Source organism: Pollachius pollachius (genome assembly GCF_949987615.1).
Source record: "Pollachius pollachius genome assembly, chromosome: 1".
Taxonomy (NCBI): domain Eukaryota; kingdom Metazoa; phylum Chordata; class Actinopteri; order Gadiformes; family Gadidae; genus Pollachius; species Pollachius pollachius.
In genome coordinates, this window is record NC_136934.1 from 28,411,562 (window position 1) to 28,429,902 (window position 18,341).

The window sequence follows — 18,341 nt, forward strand, 5'->3', positions numbered from 1 at the left end:
CAGCTGGCGTAGGGCCCCCAGAGGGGTGGAGGTCATGGTGACTTGGGGCCTCAGCCATGGTTGGGCCTAAGCTCCACTGGCTAGGGTGTAGAGAGTATGAACCCAGGGAGTCTCAGGATTAGAGCTGCTTTTGCAGCTCTAATCCATGAAGTAGCATGAAGTAGCATGAAGCCTGTACAGATCCATCAGCTGGGCACATTGAGCTTGAGATGTAGAGGTCATGCACTTTAATGATAAAGCAATCAACCCACACCCACGGGAGGACTCCAGCCTGCCAGACCCAGTGGGCCAAGCACAAAGTTCAGCGTGATTATGACGATAAACCGAAACAGGAACACAATAACCATGACAAGCCATGGCCGAGCTCTGATTGACATCTATCTATCTATTCCATCCTATCTGTTTGAACATCTGTCTGTCTGTCTGTATGTATCTACCTATCTCTTTGTACGTCTGTCTATTTGTCCCATCTATCTCCATAGCTCTCTTAGTTTGTCTTCCGTCTCAGTCTTCAGTTTTCTTGTGCTTAAAGGGTTCTTCTGGCTTCCAGAGACCAGGGGATCACTGGACCCTGGTGCAGCGATCCACCATCCACTTCACAGCCCTGGTGCCAGACAGAGGGGTCGCCCGGGGGTCAACTGCAAGTGTTTTTCTGAGGATTCCTTAAAATACATTCCCCCCTGGGCACAGGAAGTAGGAGAGACCTGAAGACTCCTTTCAGGCTGTGTGAACGAGGCTTGGACACACAGGATGGACCAATGACAGCGGGAACCCAGGTCATTCTCAGAAACACGTTACATAACATACCATGTGATTAAAGAAAGACCAACCTGAATAGAGTCTATGGTCAATAAATGTTATGTACCCCAAACTAATTATTCCAATAAAATAATATTTGAGGGTACATACATAAGGTGAGGGTCCCAAAGTACTAGAATTGGATCACATTATGATTCTCTGGCTGTAGTTAATTAGTGTAGCTCTTTGCTGCGGATGCAGGAGGGGGAGGGGGCACCTCGCTGACCCGCCCCGCCGTGTGTGTTGGAAACACTGTTCCCCAGTGAGAAATTCTCCAACGTAATTCATCCATGGCACAAGCAGGGATCAAAAGGCTATTGGTGCAGGGGCCAGTCCCCCACTCCCCCCATAAGTATGTGTGTGCACTCCTTGCACTTGCACTCCTTGCAAGACTACAGCTTAGACAGCAGCTTCCCCTTCCCCACCATGATTACTGGAAACATGGTCTGTGAAATATAATGTAGTAAAGCATCAGCTGCAGTTCAGTTAGACTTCTTATTTTGACACTATAACAAATATATATATTTATATAATATAGATACGTATTCAAAGTGCACAATCATGTTATCTGAATAAAGCATGTTGGTTTCATTGCACCAGTATCTGCTTACATTCTTGGATCACTTTGCCCAACACAAGAGGTAGAGGTTAAGTTTTGCAGAATGAGCCCTCTTGAAGGCACTTTAAGGTAACATTTTACGTGTGATAAAAAACAGAATATAACTTTTTTTTATTGTTTGGGTTGGTGGTCGGAAGAACCATGAAAAGCTAGGGAGATAACCTAGGGTCCCGCGATAGAGAGATGAGAAGAGATGAGAACAGGGGAGGGGAGGGGGGAGGTTGAGATGCTCTGATACACTGACATTCTTGAAATGATAGGATCGGTGTCGGACCCACATGAACACACGTAGGAACATATGAGAGAGAGAGAAAGAGAGAGAGAGAGAGAGAGAGAAAGGGGGGGGGGGTTCCTGCCTCAGTGGATCGCATGAGAAAACCTTCTGCTTCTTTTTGACAAACCCTGGTTTTCGAAGGGCACAGGCTTGGGATTTTAAAGTCGATTTAAATCGCCACCAACTCATTTATACCTGAGGCTGATGCAATTGCACTTTTAAACAACAAATGTGAAAATATACAAGAAAAGCATTTTGCATTTAGCATATGCTTCCTTTGTTGGCTGAACCTCATAAGGTGTCATGGGGTACGATGCTGTCATCTATTTGTTTTATTTATACTTGCCAATACATTTACTGTCTGTGTAATTTGTCCATGATATATGTACATTCATGCTGTTCAAAGGTCCCATGGCATGCTATTTTATGGATGCTTAAAAGAGGCATACTATGGCGTTTTCACAACAAGTAAACATAGTATTTGAGTTCCAGAAAACATTTTTTTGAAGCTTTTTGCTGGAAATAGCTTTTAGGAAAAAAAATCTTGCCTACTGCTATTCTCCTGTTTCAGTCCTTTCAGAATGCGCTGTTTCTGGTGTCTGTAGCTTTAATGCAAATGAGCTGCTGCCCATTGACCAATGAGCTGTCAGACTAAACCACAGCATGGAGGAGAAGGGATTGTTGCCATTTGCAGACTCCTTGAGCTCTATATCTATATAATATAATAACAATATTATTATACATGGGTATTTATATAATATAATATCTAATACCACGGCCAAAAGCTATGTGCGCCTTGGATGATATTATGGCACTATTACTCACAACAAGTAAAGATCTTGGCCATGGTTGAGAAGAATTGGGGGAAAGGAACTTTGGCCTTGACTCTCTGAAGTCCATAAACCGCGACATGGAGGAGAAAGGGATTGTACTCTGGGAGCTGAGATGTCGGACTGCCGCCGAACCTCCGGCAGCAGTCCGGCAGCACCGGCGGTGTACTCCGGGAGCTGAACTTTTTTCAAAGTTTGCATGCGTGTGGGAGCACCAGAGACCCAAAACAACACCCCAAATCCCAGAAGAAGTGTTGTTTTCATAATATGTCCCCTTTAAATGTAGATATTAGTGGGCCAATAACACAGTATTTGAAGACGTTCCCGAAATTCAGCCGTGGTGCAGAATTACAGCCACTACGAGCCAGTCGCACATTGAGGTTTCCCCAGACGTGCAGATTCGGTGTCTGTAGTTTTAATGCAAATGAGGAGAGAGGCGGGTGAAGGAGAAGGGTGGGGGTGTGGCCCTAAACAGCTTGCGCCCACGGTACCATGCGCACTGTTTACAGTGGATGTATTGCAATAGCGAGACGCGCTTAGGCACCACTGCCTCCTGCAGCGGGCAGCGCCGAGGCGGTGGTCCCTCGGCAGCGGCCAGTGGGGCTCAAGAGAGAGACAATCGCGGGCAACAATCCCTCCATGTCATGGTTCATGTACTTCAGGGAGTCGGAAACCAAAGCTCCTTTCCCCCAATTCCGTCTGAGATACATGGCTGAGATAACCCCCACTACGAGTCTCGTTGTGGAAATACCAGAGACAAGAGTCCCACGTGTTATGCGCCATAACACCAACAGCAGAAGGGTTATCCAAATAACAAAGAAGTGTACAACACTTGCGTTACAGTCCTGGAGCTCTATACTTAAATAATATCATCAAAAGCTGTGTGTGCCTCCAGACGATATTATAAATCACAAACGACTGCGTCGGGTTCTCCCGACGTCTCTGGTACTTCCACTTCCACATCAATCTGAAGTAGACTGAACCGTGCGCTGCCAGCTGCCCGCTGCCCGTTGCCAGCTGCTCGCTGCCCGTTGCCGGCTGCCCGCTGCCGGGCGGTGGTGCTTCGCGGTGGTGGTGCCTTGCGGCAGCGGGCAGCGGGGCTCCGGCAGGAGACAATCCCTTTCTCCTCCATGTCGCAGTTCATGTACTTCAGGGAGTCAAAGCCAAAGTTCCTTTCCCCCAATTCCTTCTCAACCATGGCTGAGATAACCCCAACTACAGTCTCGTTGTGGAAACACCAGAGACGTCAAAGAACCGGCGAGTTATGCGCCATAACACCAACAGCAGAACGGTTATCCAAATAACAAAGAAATGTACAGGCCAAAGTGTCATGGCAGGCCAAATTCTTTGGGCGGGCAAGGCAGCGAAAGGGGAGGTAACTTGGCCCCTTATGACGACATATGGGGCCACATTCTAAATCAGCGAGCCTGAGCTTCCATTTTTTCAAAGGCAAGCAGGATACCTAGTCAGTCCCTCCAGAAAAATGCGTTGTTTTGTTGTGATTGTTGCGGCCAAAAATCCTTGATTATGCGGCACGTTTTCTTAAAAAATGCGATGAAATATGCGGCATATTTATGCAATTTTATGCGATGAAATTGTGGGAACTTGCAAAAATTGCGGGAACTTACGAAAAAACGCGGGAACTTGCGAAAAATGCAGCTTTTCGATGACGTTCACTTTGCGTAATTACGTCACTTCATAACGTTCCCATGGCAACAGGGGGAAATGGCTGCTCTTGAGTGAAGTAAACGCAACATTTTTCAACTTTCTGCTAAGATATATGTGACTTTTTTGCAACGAAAATACGGGGAATATGAAATCATGCAAGCCCCGCATATTTTGCGCGGAAATCGGAAATTTATGCGGTGAAAGTGCGGCATATTTGAAAAAATGCGGCCCAAATGCCCCAAATGAATATGCAGACTTTGGCTGATTATGCGTTGAATTATGCGATCGCATAATCACGTTTTTCTGGAGGGACTGTAGCCTAGTGCTTGTTTTACACAGAACGCAAGTTTTAGCCACTGGGGGACAATAGGCAGGCTAGGGGAACTCATATTAATGTTAGAAAATCTCATAAAGTGAGATTTTCATACCATGCAGAAAGAACTGCCTTTTTGACCTTATTTTTTTCATATTTGAATGAATTCTGGGGCCATAAACACTAACAGTTAAATGTCTCTATAAAAAAACGATCTGCCATTTGAGTTGGCGAAGTGAGACATTTTAGAGTTTAGCTGCAGAATAGCGCTAACAGAATAAAGACTAAGAAGTTCATGTAAAATTGCAATGTCGACATGAAACAATTTCTGTCAAGTTGCTTATTAATGTATGAAGATAAACAGTGACATGATTGGCAGCAGCCTTGTTGCTTTAACAAAGTTCATACAAGACTCTCCCCCTGAAAGGCCGACAGTCACGGGAGGGGAAGGAACCTCAAGCAGCACCGCTGTTTATTTAAAAATGGAGTCGGAAGTAAACGTGTTACATTGCACACAGGACCAGATTAGCCTTTGAAGTGGATGGACTCAGAAAATAAATGGGGATGGGGGGTGGGGCAGGGCAGGGGGTGGGGTGTGGAGGGTGATGGAGTTGCCTTCTGAGGAACAAGAACAGTGGCCTCTTTGAGAACTCCTCAAACATCTCTCCCACCCACCTTGTCACATACAAAGAAAGCATAAAAGACATTGGGGCTCAGTATGTCCGTACGAGACCAGCAAGGACCTGACAGCCAATTCAGCAGCCGCCACACCGGGAAGTATACGGGCTGAGACCAAGACTCACACCGAGACATGAACAATCTGCACATCACAATCAGCACACCACGACAATGAACTGATTAAAGCAGAGCTGTTTGCTATTGCAATGAGTGGAGCAGGTCTGTGAACAGAGCTGGCAGCCATCTCCTGTCTGAGTAATGTATTGTGAAGAAAAAGAAGGCCAGTCCTAAACTGTCTGCAGAGCCCCAGCTCCAAGCTTTGAAGCTGCTAGTGTGTTTCAACAGCTAACCACTTTCAGATGGGACCGGGGGTTTTTATGAGCTGAATAACAGCGATACCTACACATGTGCAGGCTAGGGGTCTAACAGAGGGGGCGGGGGGTGTTCTTTGCGTGCGACAAATTCTGAATGTAGAGAAAATAGAAGAAAGGAAGAACTAAGAAAGTACTGGGTATCCATTGGCCTACAGTCTTTTTTATTGGGAGTGTATCATATAAAGGGCAACGCATGCCTCTCTTTATGTGGAATAATCACATCTTATCCACATCTCCAAACCTCAACTTATGCATTATTATATATGAATCTCATGCAACTTGGAAAAGAAAAAAAGAAAAAGGAAATCTGCTCTGAAATTGCCCTCTATTTGTAACAGTGGTTTAGAGATGAGACAACGTGAAATGTCCTCCAGGGCGAGCCCTTCCACCATAAAGGGAACAGAGGACCAGACCTCATGGCTGTCATGATTGGTACAGTTTTATTCCTTTTATTAAAGATTTGTTTACCAGTTTGCTGAATACAAGTACAACGTGAGTGTGGAAATGAGCTAACAACGTAATAAAAAATGGCAATTCCATTTCATGCTGTCATTCAGCAGCATGCTAAATGTAACAAAAACGTCTAGTGGCTTTCTGTCTCCTTCACTGGGCTATTGGAGATGTGGTTTCTTCTGTGAGAACACAGGAAACCAGAGTTTGGTGTGTGTGTGTGTGTGTGTGTGTGTGTGTGTGCGCGCGCGCTTGTGGGTGTGTGTGTGTGTGTGTGTGTGCATGCGTGCAGGTGTGCATGTGTGTGTGATTGTGTGTGTGTGTGTATGGCTCGACCTCAAACCTAGCAGGGCACCAGGGTTTGGAATGTGGAGCATGGATGAAGTTTCTGCAGCCTTCAGCATGGAGGCTGCAGACAAGACCAGCAGCACGGGGGAATCTTGCATAATGAGAGATGGACAATATTGCAGCCAAGGATATGCTGCAGTAACACTGCAAAATTTACATTGAGGGGATTTTGCGGGCGCTTTTATCCAAAGCGACTTACAACCAATCATGTACACATTTATGGCGATGTCAACCATGCAAGGCAACAGCCAGCTCGTCAGAAGCAGTCACAGTGAGTCGTCTCGCTCAGGGACACCTCGACACTCAAGGGCATCAAACTAGCAAAATTCCGGTTACTAATCAACTCAACCCGCCCTACCTCCTGAGCTACTGGCTCGTGTTTCAAGGGTACCACAAACCAACGAGGAGTTGTCCACACCAGTGTCAGATGAGTCGGTTTAACAGTCTCTAGTTTCCCAAGCATTGTTATGGAAGGCAAACAAACAATTCCAAAGAGACCAAAGACAACTCCTCTGATAAACAGAATGCTCTGTACACTACCTAACCCTCATTTTCTTTTGAGAACAATAATCCCATGAGTCAAGTGTGGGGTCTTTAATTTATCGCCTGAAATCATAACAAACATTAGACACCAGTTCCAATCAAACAGGGTCCTCATCAAACATAGCTACAAAGACCCACTTACAATAACAATAATACCAATAACAAACCCATCATATAATATTCCCCCCTAGTTGCTATACAGCTAGCAAACTGAAGTCCACTTGGAGAGAAGAACTAAAGCCTTCTGCGAGAGAACAGGGATTTATGTGGAAACATACCTTACACTAAAATGTAATAACCTTTGAGTCTCCCGGTGTTTTACTTGGCTGAGAGAAGCATAAGATCAAACAAAGACTTGGATCCAGCATGCTTAGCCAAAAATGACAGAGCTTAGCACTGGGCTCCAACCCCAGGTATTTTCCTTCGTCCTGCAGAGAGAGCAAGAAAGAGTGCAAGAGAGAGAGAGCACTGGGAGACAGGGACGTGAACCCTCCCCAGGGTTCTCTCAGCCACCAGAACCAATGCAGGCTCCAGGGTTTCTTCACGGGACCCTGCAACGAGGATGTAAGGTCCGTCTGCTTAGAGGAGCTTGTCGATGACCACTCAAATCTCGAGTGGGTCTGATGTGGGCCAGAGACAGACAGAGAGCGAGAGAGGAGGACAGTTTCAATTGAAAGGTAGCACCCAGTTTGGCGGTGCAATGGCGGCCATGCAGCCTGTCATACATCCAATGAAGCCAGTCTACGTGTGAAATCTTGTAAACAGAAATGGCATATAGGTGTCTTTATGCAGCAGTGAGAATTGTTGAGTTACTTCAAAGAGCTGATGATAAAAGCCAGAAATAAATCCAAAGGCAACAAAGCCTTAATCCAAGATAAAGCCATTCAGGGTTTGATTTTCATACCTGCGTCTCAACTCATACAAGTCTCTCCCTGGTTGCATACACACACTGAAATAAATAGTAGAGAGCATCGTGCAATATCATCCAATAGACATATAGACAGACGGACGGATAGAGAAGTGACCTCCATAGTTGACTTCTGGGTTACACTTGGTGAAGTCTTGTAGCCTCCCTGGAGCCTGCATTGGTTCTGGTGGCTGAGAGACAGAAAGGGTCTACCCTGGGGAGGGTTCACGTCCCTTTCTCCCAGCAGTATGAGGAGAGTCGCCGGCCTTTCCCTCTCTGACAAGGCCCGCACCGAAGACATTCACACTTTGAGAGGCTTTTTAGAGCCAGCATCGAGAGAGAGAGAGAGAGAGAGAGAGAGAGAGAGAGAGAGAGAGAGAGACAGAGAGAGAGATTTAGGGAGAGAGAGAGGAGGAGAGAGAGATCATTACTGGCTTAAACAACCATATTGCAGATGCTTTCCTGTGACCCACTCTACCTTTCCAGGATCCTCTCCTCTCCATCACAACCTCCAGAGGAGAAGAAACACCAGCAACCCTTGTCCATCTCCCCCACCCCCTTCCATTCCCCCTTCGGCTCGCCTTCTTGTGAAGCCAATTTAAAGGGGGGAAAATGAAGGAAGGAGAAGGAGAAATGGCATGGATAAAAATAAACAAACTCTCCCAATGCCTTTAAATCTGTTCAGAACCCAATCCATACAAAGCCCATCTTTTAACAGTCATACTGTGGGCACTCGAACTGCTGTGCAGAAAGGTTCTCTGAGAGTTGGATGTGAGGGGAGGTCACTGTGGACTAGAAAAGGAAACTACAAGGTTCTGAAACAACCATATTGCAGAGGCTTTCCTGTGGCCCACCTACTGTGGGCACTCGAACTGCTGTGCAGAAAGGTTTTCTGAGAGTTGGATGTGAGGGGAGGTCACTGTGGACTAGACAAGGAAACTACAAGGTTCTGAAACAACCATATTGCAGAGGCTTTCCTGTGACCCACTCTACCTTTCCAGTATCCTCTCCTCTCCACCGCAACCTCCAGAGGAGAAGAAACACCAGCAACCCTTGTCCATCTCCCCCACCCCCTTCCTTTCCCCCCTCAGCCCCTCTCCCCTGCCCCTCTTGCTCCAGGACTCTGCTTTACAAACCAGGAACAGATGTGAGCCGGGGCCGTGCTGAAAGGCCCCGCTGTTCTGGACACCAGCCACATGCTTTTAATTTAGAGATGAAGGCCCACAGCTCGCCTTCTTGTGAAGCCAATTTAAAGGGGGAAAAATGAAGGAAGGAGAAGGAGAAATGGCAAGGATAAAAATAAACAAACTCTCCCAATGCCTTTTAAATCTGTTCAGAACCCAATCCATACAAAGCCCACCTTTTATTAGTCATACTGTGGGCACTCGAACTGCTGTGCAGAAAGGTTCTCTGAGCGATGGATGTGAGGGGAGGTCACTGTGGACTAGACAAGGAAACTACAAGGTTCTGAAACAATCTTCTGACACTTTGAGAAGAACACTTTACACGCTGACCAATCCAGACTCTTTATGTAATCAGCATTTTAACAATCAGAGACACAACCAAATTTACACATGAAGTGCCGAAGCGGTTCTACCTCACAAACAAATAGACATATATATTTTTTCGTTAGTCTTAAAAGCTTTCGGCACATTTTAACATCAAACTGAATCCGTATATCCAAGCTTTCCAGTAAGTGTGATATTATTAACCTTCCAAAGTGCATAATAACTTAGTCTTTGTAGTGGGGCTTCAAAACGTTGACACACTCTTTCCCAGAGATTCTGAGACTCAGAGACGAGATGGTGTGTCGAAAGCTTGAATTGGCCTGTCGTTGTTTGGTTATCCAGGAATGTCTGGAAGAAGCTCTCAATGAAGTGTGCTTGAGTGTGTGTCTTTGAGAGAGAGCGACTACACCTTTCTGTTTTAATTGATGTATTCATCACCCAAAGTAAAGCTAAACTTTTCTATTGTTACCTCCCTACTTTTCTATCGTGGTGTTTGGCAGAGAAAGTGATCTTGCCTCTAGTGATTCTGCGGCAGGACACCAGTTGCATGGATGGGTAATGCTTGTTCTCGCAAACACCTGCGATAAGTGTCAGAATCTTGTAGACTTTTGACAAGTGAGGCCTGGGCATCTTTCTCCAAGACTGTAGAAGCACAGGAAAGGAATATCAACTAACAAACTGGGGCGTTTTAGGAACAGCATTTATTGAATCACGTTAAGATTTGATTTTCCCTTAAGCCCTAAGATTGTTAGTGATTCAATGAATGATGTTGAATTTGCAATCTTTTACCAAGACTGTAACATTCACTTAACTATAAAATAGTCACGTGAGCATTGGATCCATTTCCTCCTCCTCCTCTTCTTTTTCTCTTTTCAACCCATCCCCCAGGACACAGGGATGGAGGGCCTAGGGGAGGGGGGGTTTGGTTGCGGAGGGGTTGGAGGCTCCTCTGTTATCAGGGGCCTTTTATAACTCCCAGCTCGGCTCTTTGAAGTCCCCGCCAGACAGCTCAGGAATCCCACTCCCCCATTTGACAATGAGGAGGGGGTTGGCTTGAGCAAAACAAAGTTTGTATGTATGTGTGTGTGTGTTTGCCACCCCCCCCCCCCCCCCCCCCGAACCACCAAGCCCAATATGAAATCAGTTATAAGCACATTTAAGTTCCATGGCTGAGGCTCCCCAGCCATGTTATGAGTATACGAGGAATTGAAAGGACATATTAATGTTGAAGCCATTGCTGAGCAGCATTAGAGAAAACAGACTACAGATGAAGAGAAGAGTCCAATTGAGTTAGTTATCTAAAACAAATAAGATAACTAAGAGTTCATGATTTAATATGTTGCTATATTTTAATGATTGTGATGTGTTTCATTGTGTACTAACACTCTTTTCTTCTTTAGCCCCTACACGTTCGGGTCTGATCATGTGTCAGTTTCACCTATTATTATAATTTAATACTTATATGCTCTGATGAATGGGCTGGAAGAGTCTATAGGAGAGCAACCACCAAAGTAAAACTAAGTGTCTCATTGGGTTCCCCTGTAACCTAATAGCTTCCTCTCATGTGGCCTCTTGATCGAGAGACTCTTATCATGTTGTTTAATACTTTCTCTTTGCTTTGTTCTTAGTCGCCCAGCTCGGTCACATTACTTTACATTACAAAAACATAAAAACAAGTTATTATGTTTACAGCCACAGGTCTGCAGTCCTGTAGTACTTTACTCAGACCTGTCCTTCGAATTGGCTAACTCTGTCAATGTTGTTATTGTAGCTGAAATAGTCAGAAACCCAACACTCGGCTGTAATAAAGAGATTGAATATGATTTAAAACTAATTAAGTGTCAGATTATTGCAAATGATATGGTCATAAAACAAAGAAAGGAATCTGTTTTGGAAGTGATGATATATCCTTGGTATCGGAGGTGCTCTGAGCTGCCAACAGACCATACCATATATAAGCCAGAGAACAACTATGACTTGTTTGTAAATCAAAAAGACAAAAACCTACGCAAATATAACCATAATATAATGCGTTTCATTACAATTTTTCCCAGCTCTAATTCAAGTAAATATAGTGTTTTTTTAGTTCATAGGCCGACATTACTTTCAGATTGAAAAGAAAGACGATCTTCTCCATGGTGTGACTGTGAATATGAAGCAGACTGTAAGACTATTCCCAGTGCTCTGGTTGATACGACCAGAGACACACAGTAAGCCAAGGGTTGGTGTTTGATAACCCAGAGAGAGTAAGGGACCAACACACTCGTAAAACCCCTGCTAACATCTCAGCATCAGCCCCTGGGGAGGGAACTCACCAACTCCTCACAAGTAAAGGAAGGTTCTCCTTTCATTTACCACAAATTGATCATAAAGAAGAAAGGGGACTGTGCCCCCCCCCCCCCCCCTCCCACACACACACACCTCCTCATCACAACCGTGCACATGTGGCCTCAGTGTGTGACCTGAGGATGCTCTACTGTCTCCCTCTGCAGAACGACAGGCTTGTGTAGGTTGCATGCTTGGAGCAGCACTGAGAACACGATTCATTGAAAATAAGTCCCAGCATTTAGTCAGGGCGCCAGCAGCCACAAGACCAACGTTATATCCCACAGTCTGAGACTCTCCATCCAGCCTCAAGATTTAATAAAACTTTGTGTGTGCGTGTGTGTGTGTGTGTGCTTTTTGATGTTTATAAACTATTCTTCAAAGAAAATAAGCCACACTGTTGTGCTGGTGCCAGATGAGCAGACAGAACAACAACCAACGATTTGAGACAGCAGCAGGTCATCTTACAAGCTTGTTAGAATACAATGTATTCCAGTAAGTCAAAGGCTATATCACACACACACATACACACAGTATTTTATTTGAGCAAAGATATTTGGCAAATGTCTACTTATAATAACCTTGCATAAAAGCAGGCTTAGTTTGAGGACAGCAGTGATATTATAACGGTATTTTTGTATTTTGAAAAGGGTAATGAGCGTCTTAAATAAATACCTGAATGTTTTTCAGCTTGTGATCCGATGGACTATAACTTTCACATTCCTCCATCCCTCTCCTGAGGAAAGCATTGACAACAAAACTGTCTCCTAAAAATGAAATAAAATAATTGTGTAGATTTGGAACATCAGATTAGGACAAGGTTTTTGCCAGTCGTTGTAACAGTCTAATGTTTTTTATAGATTTAACAGAACTTCTCACCTTCAGGATTCTCCCTCCTCTTAGACACTGTAGGTCCAGTTCCATGGACCGTCGTAGACAGAGGCCAGTCGTTAGTTTGTGATATCATTAAAACTACTTCAAATCACTGGTATCCAAAACGCTCAATCCATACTTGACATTACTTACCATGTTTAGAATGAAGTTTCCCCATCCTTAAATCCCTTACTCAAACGAAGGTTCTTCGGCTAATCCGATCGAACAGTTACTGACTCAACATTGTCACATTGTGTTTAATTGGCAAAAACAAACTCCAACTTCATCCAAATTCAGCCAATAAAACCGGAGGATCATTCAAAAGGATCCGTTGTCATTTGCAGAGGGCAGGATACGATCCTAAACCAGGGAGACATGAGACCGGCGATGGTTGGTGTTGCCGCTGCTTCCCCAGCTCCTCCAGCAGCCAACTGAGGGCGGAGAGCAGCGAGCAGCCTTCTCTTGAGCTGTTACCCATTGAACGCCGCCGTGTCGAGCCCACCACACTGTGGGGTGCTCGACACGGGGGCGGCGATGAGTGCAGCCAAACAGCGCCGCCTGGCGGTCTACATCTCAAGAGCATCCTTGATAGGTTCTCACTTTTGAAAATGGCTGAAACTGAATTTAACACATGATTAATGAGGGTAGAAAACTCGATTCTGTATTGACAGCCCTGGATTCATTGGACAAATCCAGTTAATTAAAGGCCCAGTTTATATGTATCATGACATTTCCCTTATCCCAATTAAGTAACTACAAGGGGCCTAGTACTATCCCTTATGATACTACCGTCTTTAAGTTGGTTTGAAATTGTAACAGACAACACAATGCTATCCGTGAATGATTGCCCTTGAAAGAAAATCAAAAAGAACATACCGACCTTTAAGCAAAGAGTAACTCTTTGATGCTTAACGGTCGATTATTTTGCCAAGGTTTTTAAGGACTAGGTGTTAGCCAAATAACTGGCCAACATATTGTTCAATGATAGAAAAGAATGGTGCCGTTTTGCTTATGGAAATATTTAAGCTTTTTTTTTGCCTAGTAGGCCTACATGAAACGTGCCGTTTCATTGCTGGATAAAACAAGTTCTCCATTCTAGTTTGTAACAATGTGTATGTCATGTTATATATGTTCTCTATACAGTTCTAGACCTGAAGCTCACAGCTCCTGTGTCAACAAAAGTCTGTACTAATATTGCTGTCCTCTATTTAACATACATAAACTCACAAACTCCAAAAACACACATCCCACATATACACCACAAACACAAATACACAATCCAACATGTACAATACCACAGACACACATAGGATAGGATGAGCAGGCATTGGCATAGCTCATTGATGGATCTTCTTTGATCCTACTTGCTATGCCTAATTATCTCCATTTCATTTTGTCGTCTCACTCCTCTCTTCAGGTTTCTGTGCTGCTACTTCTCCATCCCAGCTCAAACATGTCCAAACAGCAACACGTTTAGAACGGATTACCACCCATGTAGGACTCAAACATGGACATTGAGATTCACTCAACATTGTTAAAAAAGAGTGAAAGTAGGCAGTAGACTTTACACAAAGCTTTGCCAAGATGTTCATCTCATCAATGAAAATGTACATCTTTAGATTTGGCTTGTCATTTTTTCCAACTTGTGTTGTTTGGAAAGATCTGTTTAAATATGGTTTAATAATTGAATGGCCCTCCAGAACCAATAATCTTCTTCACCAGACAATAAAAGCATTGTCAAATAAGTAGTCAAACATGGCCAATAGGTGACACTGATGATTCCAACAAAGCCAGCAAAAACAAAGAAACACAAGAAAAGCTTGTAAAGTAGAGTTAACAAAGCTGTTCAAGTCAAGTTAAAACAAAGGCCACATTGTCTGAGGCCTCAAGCTGACATGCAAAGTGGCACACGACTTGGGGAATGCCAAACACCATCATACATATAGACTGATCCGCCACGCTGGCTTTTGTTAGGCCAGATATGTCATACCTTTTCGACATCAAAACGGATCCATCATGTTGCAAGAACATCACATTGCGGAATAGCTCTTAAGAGGAAACCCTAATTAATTCAGAATTAAGGGTTACCATCAGAAAGCAGCATGAGATTTCTTCATTTGGAAATACAACCAATTTATCAGGATGCTCCAGGACAAGTGTTTGTAGTTTCACCGTCTTGCAAGCTATCCTTCAACAGCTTCTTCAAACTGTGTCAAATCTATATAATCTTAATATATTACATAAGACTATGTACCGGCTATATATTTTCCAGCATAAAAGAGATATTATATATTCATCAAAAAGCCTATATATTACCATAGTGTTATAAAATTCTTTACAGAAAAGTGCTGCGAAAATGAACTGGTGAAGATATAATTAAGTTTATAAAATGTTATCTACACAATAACATGAGTACATGGATAAACGTTGAACAAGAGTTGAAACATACAAAAAATAGTATAAGATGTTGTTTTTTTTTACAGATTGACATTTTGGTTAATTGAGAAAACTATGATGAACACATTTTTATAGTAGAAATATACAACCTTGGATTTAACTGTAGAACATCTAAATAGTGATTTAACATTGAACCAAACCTTTAATGCACAGAAGCTACTGAGAAAGTTTCATCTTTAAAGTCCATAAACCCAAAGCCATATCAACATCATCTGTAATGTACTTGTGCCATGTTCCAAACACAACATTGTTTGAAATAAACAACAAATCCTGGTAAACAACAAACCAACAGAAAGCATTGGTAACACAGCCCTAATTGGTATAAGCCCAACATAATAGTGCTACCCCTCAGACACTGTTGGCTAAATGTGCTTTCTCCACCTTTTGTTTGGTGACGGCCTGGTCCAAAGCCTCCAGGAAGCGCTCCAAAGTTACCATCGGCGTCTACGCACAACACTGATCATTGAGTTGTGTGAATCGTGTACAATATTTATAAAAAAAAAAATCATAGCTTATTATGGCCTTTAAATTGCTTACCTTTACAAAGAGGGCATGGGCCAAGAAAGGCAACTTTCTGAGTGTCCTTCCACTCAGACCTTTGCTCTTTCTGACAAGGAAGGTCACAATTATCAATCAAGGCTTGTATTGAATTGCTGACAATTATTCTGAGAGACTATGGTGGATCACAATACTTACAGAGCAATGTTCCTCAGGATCAGACTGTGATCCGACACCTCACTCTCCACAAAGCCCATGGTCTGAAGCTCAGACATGGTAAACAGCTGACGTCGAGGGTAGATTATCTGGCACTGTATAGATACATGCACACGGGACAAAAATAAAGCAATATGAAACCAATCAGAAAAAGTGTGTGTCCAGCATAGAGTCCATTAGGACACATAGCTTCACAAAAATGCAATTGATCCATTTGTGGATGGTCGTGTGTCTGACCTTCATGAGCTCTTCAAGGCAGGACAGGTAGATGTTGTAGATGCCCTTCTCCGACGGGGGGCCGATGTACTGCTTGATGTCCGCCCGGTCCACAAACGCCAGGTCGATCTTGTCCGTCACGTTGGAGGTCGTCAGGATCACCACGTTGGGGTGTCTTCGAATGAACAGCGGAAAAGTAAGGAAGATGGACTGTATTCTTTCACCAATGGGACAGCCGAAGCTCACGTCAGACATAAAATTGAAGAGATGTATGTAAATATATACTAAAATAGGGAGCAGGAGCAGTGGCTCAAATAATGCGGTGAGGCATGGAAAATTAGAAAGGAGTTTTGTGATTGTGAACATTTGGCTTATGATTCATTAGGTATTAGGACATATAGAATATTTTCCAACCGCTTTATTTGGTCTAGTTGCGTGAGAACAGAGTTGACCACTCGGATGGCATCGGAAGGCTCCGTTCCCGCTTGGCTTGCGTTCCTCGATGCAGTGAGGCTCTCCACCTGAGGGAGTTTCAAACAGGCAGTCGGAGGAATGTATACGCTACATTGAATGACTCCGCTCTCATATGGGAGCCCAACAGACGTGACATGACCCACTCTCTGATTTATTAAATCTCATTATTAGAATAGAGAGATCTGTGAACACCTGAGGTCTTTCTACAAGAAACTGAAGAAAAGTAAAGTAAAAAGAACAAAGCAATATAATTGGATTAATAAAGGCAGATTAATTTACCTCATCAATCAGAACAAACACAAGTGCGTCTTTGTCATCGATAAGCTGCTGGATCTTCTGGAACATCTTAGTCACGAGTTTACCACTCTGCGTATTCACAAGAAACACTGTTAGCCATGACTGCCTCTTCAGCTTCAACAAGAACATGCAATTTTAGAAAACATGCTTGAACTACACAAGAGACCATTTCAGTTTTTACCTCTGAGAACCACTTTGAGAAGAGGCTGTGGCTGTTTATCTCAACAAACTGCCCGTAGGAATACCTGCAGGAGAGGAGCATGGGGATGGCTTCAAAAAGCAGGGATAGAGATGGAAGCGCCTTAGAAACTTCATCTGAAAAGAGGCTTTGTTTACCGGTTTGAAAGTCTAATGGACAACTTCTGTGCAAGTGCTTTGCATAAGGATGTCTTCCCTGTGCCTGGGGGACCTGAACACAGATCATAATTATAATTGAATTATAGAGCATTAATGTGACAATTATTGACATGGTAATGAGGAGTCCAAATATATTTACTGTCTTTATATATTACCATGAAGCAGCACAACACGGTTCCACGATATTAGGTTGCTGTCAACATTTTTGTCTGAGAAGAAAATTGTCGTCGAGACATAATCCAAAAGCTAAAGGAAAAGAGAAAACACTTGGGAAAATTGAAGCCCATCCAATATTATCAGCTACCAATTGCATTAGGGATCAAGTTATCATACCTGTGTTTTAACCCCATCTTCATATACTAGGCTCTCCCAGATTCCATTAAATTCAGCTGTTAAGGAAATAAAACAATAAATAAAAATGGTCAGACCGCTTTATTCAAGCTTCCCTGAAATAATCTTGCCTTTACATGTAATAAAATGACAGGAAATAACGGTTTACTTTTAAAGTTTAGCCTCTCATTTGGTTAGATCATTGTGTTACAATAGTGATTGTTACTAGTTAATGTTATATTCTTACCTGCCGGCAGTAGCCAGTGATTGGCTGCCGAGAGCTCCTCGTCCTCCTCCAGGTTGAGCGTGCTAGGGCCATCATCATTAAGAGTGAAGATGTGCAGGGAAACATCAGAGCTCCTCAGTTCCACAGGCTTCAAGAGAGACGGGAATAACAGTATAGTAATTACTGATGTCAATAGCAGACTTGCCGTTGTGGTCTGTGAAGTTTAGACTATCTCACCATGTCCTCCTCATCTACAACAGCAACAGATTCCACATTCTTCTTGAGGAACTCTTCGTCAAAATCTCTCCACTTCTGATTTCCAAAAACAGTGCAATGACGACCCAGTAGAGCCAGGACATGTGTCCGCACATCTGACCGCTTGGCTGTGCTGAGAATATGATGACCATGGATATTAAAATAGAGCAAAGGCATCCTACATCGAAATTATCAACAGCTTTTGATAGCTTTCTTCTCCAGACTTTATGTTTTGCTTACACACACAAAAAAACGCCCTACCTGTTAGATTTAACATGAACCTCCACATTAACACTCTGGCTCCGATGACTGACATCCATACTGTCACCTTCCATATCTGTAAAACGATTAGAACATACACACCATTTTTCTAGACGGGGCTTGGCAAAGTTCAGAATTGATCATGAACTATCCCTATATTCCTAATACAGGAATATGTAGTAGCTATATGAATATATAGGAATGGCCATTCAGCCTCCACATGATGACAGCTGAGAGCTAGCAGCA

General features: G+C 43.4%; 2 protein-coding genes across 3 annotated transcripts in view; both read right to left on the reverse strand.

Moving 5' to 3' along the window:
* The window catches only part of nkd2b (NKD inhibitor of WNT signaling pathway 2b), a 34,507-nt gene extending 21,587 nt beyond the window's left edge, over nucleotides 1-12,920 (reverse strand). Inside the window, exons 1-3 of the mRNA XM_079752062.1 lie at nucleotides 12,662-12,920; nucleotides 12,515-12,541; nucleotides 12,311-12,402 (exon numbers count right to left, since the gene is read on the reverse strand). Coding sequence (XP_079608188.1) covers nucleotides 12,311-12,402; nucleotides 12,515-12,541; nucleotides 12,662-12,686 — 144 coding nt within the window. The 5' untranslated portion in view covers nucleotides 12,687-12,920. The remainder of the gene's footprint in view (nucleotides 1-12,310; nucleotides 12,403-12,514; nucleotides 12,542-12,661) is intronic.
* A 2,086-nt stretch (nucleotides 12,921-15,006) lies between these two features.
* Nucleotides 15,007-18,341, reverse strand: part of trip13 (thyroid hormone receptor interactor 13) — a 3,543-nt gene continuing 208 nt past the window's right edge. The window contains exons 2-14 of one of the 2 annotated variants that reach the window (XM_079756846.1): nucleotides 18,096-18,171; nucleotides 17,817-17,967; nucleotides 17,601-17,727; nucleotides 17,357-17,412; nucleotides 17,179-17,269; nucleotides 17,003-17,075; nucleotides 16,848-16,911; nucleotides 16,649-16,735; nucleotides 16,310-16,416; nucleotides 15,917-16,070; nucleotides 15,662-15,774; nucleotides 15,503-15,572; nucleotides 15,007-15,409 (exon numbers count right to left, since the gene is read on the reverse strand). In XM_079756846.1, the coding sequence (XP_079612972.1) occupies nucleotides 15,314-15,409; nucleotides 15,503-15,572; nucleotides 15,662-15,774; nucleotides 15,917-16,070; nucleotides 16,310-16,416; nucleotides 16,649-16,735; nucleotides 16,848-16,911; nucleotides 17,003-17,075; nucleotides 17,179-17,269; nucleotides 17,357-17,412; nucleotides 17,601-17,727; nucleotides 17,817-17,967; nucleotides 18,096-18,169 (1,263 nt within the window). In that variant the 5' untranslated portion in view covers nucleotides 18,170-18,171 and the 3' untranslated portion in view covers nucleotides 15,007-15,313. Of the gene's footprint in view, nucleotides 15,422-15,502; nucleotides 15,573-15,661; nucleotides 15,775-15,916; nucleotides 16,071-16,309; nucleotides 16,417-16,648; nucleotides 16,736-16,847; nucleotides 16,912-17,002; nucleotides 17,076-17,178; nucleotides 17,270-17,356; nucleotides 17,413-17,600; nucleotides 17,728-17,816; nucleotides 17,968-18,095; nucleotides 18,172-18,341 lie in introns of both variants that reach the window. The other variant, XM_079756847.1, reaches the window with a different exon arrangement.